The following is a 7,898-nucleotide window of genomic DNA, read 5'->3' as shown; positions in this document are numbered from 1 at the left end:
TTCTAAATCCCTCCTCACTAGGGACAATAAAACAGCTTTGTTTAGGGTCCTTCACTGTTGAGTAAGAACTACCCAACTTGTGAGGGTGCTGCACTAAGAAAAATTTGTTTGACCCCATCGATACTCATTTTATTCCTCCCATTTCTTAATAACTCGTTAAAGATCTCCACCCCGCTGGGAGGAATTCCTTTCTCTTTCCCTTTGCTTTGCCCATTCTCTTATGAATTATTCTAACCTCCTGTCTTATCTGTTGTTTCAGTATTTGGAAATAGCTCTGAGGCTAGTGGCTGTAGCTCAAGCTGGACATAATCTAAGCTTGGTGCAGGGTTAGAATCTGCCCCAGTACATTCTTTTGTAGGGACCATGGGGATAGAGGGTAGGATCAGTCAGAATTCAAGCTTGACCCAATATCAGGGTTCACCTCAAAAATTTTGTTTACTGTCATTAAAATTTACCCTTTGGTACTGGCCCTGAGGTTAGAGGCGGTAGCTCAGATCAGGCTGATCCAAGCTTGGCTGAGCATCAGGGTCAAGATCATTGGCAAGACTAAACAGAACTTCTCCTGCCTTTTGAAACTCTCCCATGAAGTAAGAATAACGAGGACATTGAATCATCCCAACATAGTTATTTGAAGAGCTCAAGACTGAGATAACTCTACTTTTTATGGCATACACTAATGGAGGAAAGTGCTTGATTACCTAGAGGCTCATGGAAATGGGAAAGAAAAAGTGACCCAAGCTAAATTCTGCCAGTGTCTGCTCTGCAGTACAGTCACCAGAAGATTAGTGTGCATAGAGTTAAAAGCAGAAAACCTGCTCTTGGATGCTGTTATGACATCGAGATTGCAGATGTTGTCTTCCTCAAGAAATTCGCCTTTGGCAAACAGCTGGATACCTTTTGTAGCAGTCCTCATCATTCTGCCCCAGAACTCTTCTAGGGCCAAAAGTACGATAAAACCACAGTGGATATGTGGAGCATGGGAGTCATTGTATATACACTTGTCAGAAGGCGCCTGTCTTTTGATGGATGGAACTTCAGGTAGCTGCAGGAGCAGCTGCTGAATGGAAAATATCATTTTCCCTTCTATATGTTCATGGAGTGTGAAAATCTGCTCAAGAAATGTCTCATCCTTAGTCCCACTAAGAGCAGTACTTCAAAGCAAATCATCAAAGCTCCATGGATGAATGTGGGCCATAAAGATTATGAACTAAAGCCTTACATGGAGCTACTCACTGACTACAAGGACCCTGGCAACCTGAGTCGATGGTGTCCATGGGTTACACATGGAAGAGATCTGGGCCTCACTGATGGACCAGGGCTCAAACTGCTAGCTCCCTATGTCGCCTAAAGGAGGAGAAGACCAACCATGTGCACAGCGAGAGTTCTCAACCAGTACAAATCAAAGCAAGAATCTCCTTATTTTGAGGCTAGTTTCGGCCAGACCTCCACCTAGAATAGCAAATACAACCTAACTATGAGAGAGTCCAGGACCTCCAGGGCTTCTCTTCCTCAGACTCCCCAGCCCTGCTTTTGCTTCACCAAGAATGCCATTTGGCCCCAGTGCAGCTGGCCCAGGCATCTGGGTTGTGCTGCCGAAAGAGTATTTATAAGGTGTAGCACCCCAGAAGCAAAGAAGTCCAGCATGTCTCTATGGCTTCCTCGTCAGCCCACCACATCGCTGCCCTGGTGGAGGGAGCCGCAGGCAGAACCAGTTTTCCCCAGGATGTGTCCAATAGAAACTGCATGCATGCTGGACATCTTGACAGGTGTGTGACCAGCAGAATTTTCCCTGTGGTGTGACCCCAACCTCTCCCCCTGGAATGACCCAGGACCCTCAGGGGTCCACTGGAAGGTTCCTCAAGATTCTCAGAAGAAATCTGTCTTCAGCTGTGCCAGAAGGAACCTGAATGAACTTGAATGTAAGGACTGATGCTGAAACCCCCAGAGGCCGAGCTGTGGTCCCTAAACTTCATGTGAGCATGAAGATCAGCTCCCAGTCCCCGCTCCTGTGCATGGCTGGCAAATGGGGCCAGGAAGATTTCATATAGTAGAGGGCAGAGAAGTGCAAACTCCCTGGGCAGTCTCTCAATGGGGTTCAACTGAAGAGGATACCTGGCACCTCCATCGCCTTTAACACCATTGCCTCCAAACCAACCAAGGAACTTAAACCTCAAAGGTCGCCAGAAGTCACCGGGGAGAATACAGCAGAGGCCGACCAGTCCTTGCTACCGACCAGACACTTTGCCTACACCTGGGTAAAACTGCTCTGACTGGACAGGTGTGTTTCCTCTGGGGAACTTCTTCACTCCCTTCCCTTCTCCATCTTTTCTAATTTGTCTGTGCGGGATGGGAGATGGGTCTGTAGAAATATGCAAAGACAATCCAAATGAGGACAAACAGAAGCTATTTATTCAAAGCTTGCTATAGCAAGGAGGTCAGCCACCATTGTTTGCATTTGGCAGAGAGCCTCAAGGCAGCAGGGATTGGGAAAGCTTTGTAGTGAAAGAATGGAAGAGCTCCAAGTGTGCTCTAGCCTTCTTACTTCCCCACTCCATGGAGATAGTAGAGACGGATCTATGGGGTTTCCCAGGAGGGTGGCTCAGAGCTCGAACACTCAGTCCAGGGTGGTGGAGCTCCCTGTCAGGCCCTCCCCAAGTCAACATCAGCTTCTACCTTCTCTTTTTCTCCCTCCTTCCAAGCAAGGCACAAGAGGTGGTCTTCCTCTAACCTCAGGTTTCTGGACTGGGGACCTGGGCAGCTGTGGACTGGGCAACGTACAGCCCTGAGCAGGTGGGGCTGGTGGCTGCTCTAGTGCTGCTCACATGAGGGGGAGGGGCTCTGAACTCCCTCCACACTGAAACCTCTGCCTTCTCTCCATCCCCAGAGCTGAGCATTTTCTTCCACAAGCTGTTGTGCAAAGGGTATCTGTCCACCTCCTCAAGAGTCTTGGCCATCACCAGCCAAAGTCCTTCTGGGTAGAAGAGGGGCCTGTTACATGGGTGAGAGTGGGGAGGGGACTCTGGGGCCTAATGTCTCCTCCAGCTCCCAGGGGGCAGATTGAGCTACTCCACTCCCCAGTGACAGGGACAGTGAGCATTCTCTGTTTCAGGAGAGCCTTTGTCTGAAAGCCCCCACCCCCTCCATTCCTCTCCCCATGCCTTTCACTTCCTTGTCATTGATCTGGGCACCTTGCACAGCAGTGTCTTCCTCCCACCCGCACCCAGTGTGTGATCTCTTGCTCCTCCTTCCCTTCCCTTCCTGACACTATTGCCCTCAGCTTGTTAACATCATCCTGCTTGGTGTGGGAGGGAGTGGTGATGGGTACTTGACTTGTGGTGGCTGCCACGTCTCATACTTTATTTCTTGAGAAATTGGGTAAGGGCGTCATACACGGAAGTTGTCACTACTCTCACCTGGGCTGTGCATTTTTTATGACAAGGCTATATATTTTTATTTTTCAAATTAATGACAACTTCACGCTTTCATTACCTTCTCTTCTCCCTCCCCTCAGCAGCAGATGGAGCCCTTGTGTCCCAGAAGGACTCACCAAAGTCATCCCTGACTCAGTGGAGTCTCAGGTGGGGGTTGGTCAGGAGGATCATGAGGAGGCTTGAGGAGGCCGGACACACGGGAGACCCTGAGGACAAGAAGGGGCGAAGGGGCCTTGGTCCTCCCTTTCTACCAGGCCTTCCTGACCCCCCCAGGAGCCTCCGACCCCCCAAATTCCTGCTTTTAGGCCTCAGCCAGTTATATGTTTTGTTGTTTTCTCTGCGTTACAGGCATTAATCTCAAATATCACTTCTATAGAAGCCCGTTGCCATGGTACCCAGAAAACCATGTGAAGCAGAGCTCAGAGGAGCCAAGCTCTCTGTGCCTAAGGCTCCCCTCAGCCTCACCATACGTCAGAGCTTCAGTGTGGGAAGGGTGATTAGTGACCACCTGATCATTCCTCATTTTACAGGTGGGGAAACTGAGGCTCAGAGAGGTGAAGGAACCTACCTAAGGTCCCACAGCTGGTGCGGGGCAGGTTGGGAGGCAAGCCCAGGCCTGCCTGACAGACTGGGATCCAGCACAGGGCTGGTGGTCAGGGGCGCGCCATGGTATGGCACCAAGCTTTCTCAGCCCCAGCCAGAGAAGCAGGAGAGGCGAGATGAGTCATCGGTTCTGTCGGGTCTCAGCCTCTGAGCTGGTAGCGGAGAGAGCACTGAATTGGGAGTCTGGAGTCCGTGTCTACTCTAAGGCGACTACTGACCCCAGAGTCTCTTTGTACAAACCTTTCTCCCTGTGGCCGCCTTTCTCCCTGTCTGCTCTAGTGCGCTCTGGTTTGTCCCCGAAGGTGGACAGTCGTGCTGGTCACAACTCCCTGGTTTGCCCCCATCATCTGGGAGGGGACCTTTGACTCTGCCATCCTGGACACGCCATTCAGAAACACCACCATCGGGCTGACTCTGTTTGCCATCAAAATGTAAGTCTGGGGGTGGCGGAGCAGGAAAAGGGAGAACTAGAAAGGGCCCTCAGGGTGGGCGGGAGGCTCCTTCCTGCCGCTCTTTTCCGGTCCTGGTGCTGGCTCACCACGGCGGGAGGAGGCAGAGCAGCTCTGCAATAGGTGGACGTTCTGGGATCTCCATGGCCCAGGTAAGCCCTTGCTCAAACAGCAGCCCCTCTGCCTGGAGTCACCAGGCAGCTTCCTCTGCGGGGATGTGAGGCCAACAACGCTTAGGTGTCCCAGTCCGCGTGCTGGGAGCTTCATCTATGCACAGCCAATAAGGGGTGCTCCCTCCCTCATCCTAACCAGGAGACAAACTGAGGCTTAGCTAGATATCAGAATCAAACCTGTCGTCCTCCCATCAATTCCAGCTCATGTGACCCCATGTGTGTCAGAGCAGAACTGTGCTCCATAGGATTTTCAATGGCTGATTTTTTGAGAGTAGATCGCCAGGCCTTTCTTAAGGCCTGACGATCTACTTCCAAAAAAGAGATCAGTGCCTCTGGATAGACTGCAATCTCCAACCATTCAATTAGCAGCCGAGTGTGTTAACAATTGCACCACCCAAGGACTCTGACCACAGAACACTTTCTCCTAAACATGTCCGTGTGCAAATCCTTAACTAGAACTCAGTGTGTGTTTACAGTGTTCCTTCTCTGAAAGTTAAATGTACAATGAACAGCAATATCTTAATTCTGTGTTTGCTGAGTTTTGAAAAATGCATACATCTGTGTATCAGAAATCCCTATCAACTCATAGGAAATCACCATCACCCCCAGAAAGTTCCCCCATGCCCCTTCCCAGTAGGTCCCTGCCCAACTTCCTCAATGGCAACTACTCTTCTGATTCCCCCCCCCCATGAGATGGTTTTTACCTACTGGGATCATAAAGCCTGTATTCTTTGTGTTAACCTTGTCTCCCTTAGCATAATTATTTTGAGATTCATCATGATTTTGCGTGTATCAGTAGCACTTTCTTGTTCCTGCTGAGTAGTACCTCGTTGTGTGGTTTACTGCAGCTTGTTTATCCATTCCCCTTTTGATGGGCACCTGGGTTTTTTCCAGTTTTGGCTATTAGGCGTAAACCGTCTATGAGTGTTGCTGAAGAAGTCTTTTGTGTGGGCATCTGATACATTTTTTCTTGGTTAAAGACTTAGGAGTGGAATTGCTCAGTCAAAGATTACATGTGTGTTTAGATTTATTTAAAAAAAGACAAAAACCTTTGCCAGGCCTTTTTCCAAGTTGACTGTAGCATTTTACATTCCCACCAACAATACCTGGGAATTGTAGTTGCTCACATGCTTACCAATGTGTGATGACGTGAGTTGTCTGTAAACTTGTATACTTGGGTCTTTGTACACGTGTGTGAGTAGGTCTGTGGAGAATATGCCTGGAAGTGGAGTTGGGGGAAGGACATGCGCACTGAAGATCTACATAGAGTTTCTCCCAGTGGCCTCCAAAAGGGTTAAACAACTGACATTTCTACCAGCAGGGCAGGAGTCCTTTGTCCCCACATCCTCAACTGCACTGAATTTTTCACTTATTCACTTGTTCAAAACATATTTATTAAACAGCTATTAAGTGCCAGATGATGGGGAAAAGGCAGTCAACCAAACGCATAAAGTCCCTGCTCTCATGTAGCTATATTCTAGTGCAAGAAGACAGAAGAACAAGTAAACACAAATACAAAACACACCAGAGGGTGACACGGACTTTAAAAACATAACGAAGGCTGAATAACGAGATCCAGAGTGACTTGTGTTGGTATTTATTTAAGTATGTGTCTGTTTGCTCTTTTTTCTTTTTTATCGAGTTATAGTTTCCACATAGGGAAACACACACATCTGAGCACAAGACCTTGCTGAATTGTCACATCTGCACGCTTCTGCGTGAGCACCTGCAGAGGGAGCTATAGAGCACCTGCAGCCCAGGGCTTCAATCAACAGGTCTTCTTTGGTGAACTGATTTGGAGCAGAGATATGAAAGCTGTAGGGGTGAGCATTGCAGAGAATGACTTCAAGGCAGGGGGAACAGGAAGTGCAAAGGCCCTGGAGCATGTGTAGCGTATGTCTGGATCATCAAGGAGTTGGCTGCCCAGAGAAGAGGGACTTAAGAGAAGGGGAAAGAGGTCAGAGCCAACCAGGTAGGACCTGGTAGACCACTATAGGGCCTCAAATGGCTTTTTTGTTTTCTTTTCTTAAGAGACACAAAGCTGTTGGAGGGTCTAGAGCTTTAGAGTAACATTGGATATTAACAACTTTTTGCACTTTTGCAAAACTTATGGGTAAATGAAATATCTTGTTCTTGTGAATATTTGTTCACCAAGCAAATTTGAATGTCCCTGCATATGCCCGGTACCGTTGGGCCACATCGTCTGTAGTGAGTAGAATGGCTACCATTTTATGAGACAGTTTTGTCTAAGTCTCCTTCTTTTGCTGCTGTTCATTCTGTTTAACTCCTGCCCTCTCTTTCCTGGTCTTAGATACATAGTCTTCCTGAAGCTGTTCCTGGAGACTGCAGACAAGTACTTCATGGTGGGACAGAAGGTCAACTATTAAGTCTTCACTGACCAGCATGCTGACGTCCCGAACGTCCTCCTGCAGGAAGGCTGGCGGGTGGTGGACCTCGAGGTCTGCAATTACCCTTGCTGGCAGGGCGTGTCCATGCACCGCATGGAGATGATCAGCAACTTCTCTGAGCAGCGCTTCCTGCATGAGGTGGACAACCTGGTGTGTTTAGACGTGTACATGAAGTTCAGCGACCACATGGGAGTGGAGATCCTCTTCTTCTTCTTTGGCACTCTCTGCCCTGGCCTCTATGTTGCCGATCACCAGGCCTTCAGGTATGAACGCCACCCATTGTCTCAGGCCCACATTCCGAGAGATGAAGGTGATTCCTACTCTGCTGGCGGCTTTTTTGGGGGCTCAGTGCTAGAGGTGCACAAGCTCACCAAGGCCTGTCACCAGGCGATTATGGTGGACCACGCCAATCACATCGAGGCTGAGTGGCATGACGAGAGCCACCTAAACAAGTACCTGCTGTACCCAAAGCCCACCAAGGTGCTCTCCCCTGAGTACCTGTGGGATGAGAGGATGCTGTGCAGATCACCTTTCCTCAGGAAACTGGGATACGTGGCTGTGCCCAAGAACCACCAAGCCCTTTGGAACCGATGAGACAACACTTTCTCCATTAATTGTAAGGCTGGCAATAAATGTTAGTTGTGTTGGTATTTTGATAAGAAATTGGTCAGAGTTTGGTAAAGTGAGTGCATTTCTTTGGATTTCCTCTTCTGGAGTGGCTGACACCACTCACCAGACAAACTGATACAGAACAGTTGGAAGAACTGTACAGTGAACATGCATATGCTTATCACCCAGATTCTACCATTAACGTTTTGCTGTTTTTGCTTCATC

General features: G+C 48.8%; 1 protein-coding gene and 1 pseudogene across 1 annotated transcript; both read left to right on the top strand.

The window, feature by feature from the left end:
• Positions 1-363: 363 nt before the first annotated feature.
• Positions 364-1,331, top strand: LOC101356289 (serine/threonine-protein kinase MARK2 pseudogene; annotated as a pseudogene).
• Positions 1,332-1,650: 319 nt separating this feature from the next.
• LOC101356026 (histo-blood group ABO system transferase 1-like) lies at positions 1,651-7,658 on the top strand. The gene is given in 3 exon segments (XM_012559989.1): positions 1,651-1,766; positions 4,337-4,465; positions 6,968-7,658. Coding segments are annotated over 3 exon segments (936 nt in total).
• The last annotated feature ends 240 nt before the right edge of the window (positions 7,659-7,898 follow it).

Source organism: Trichechus manatus, unplaced genomic scaffold (genome assembly GCF_000243295.1).
Source record: "Trichechus manatus latirostris isolate Lorelei unplaced genomic scaffold, TriManLat1.0 scaffold01050, whole genome shotgun sequence".
NCBI lineage: Eukaryota > Metazoa > Chordata > Mammalia > Sirenia > Trichechidae > Trichechus > Trichechus manatus.
This window is presented reverse-complemented; position numbering and strand designations above follow the sequence as displayed.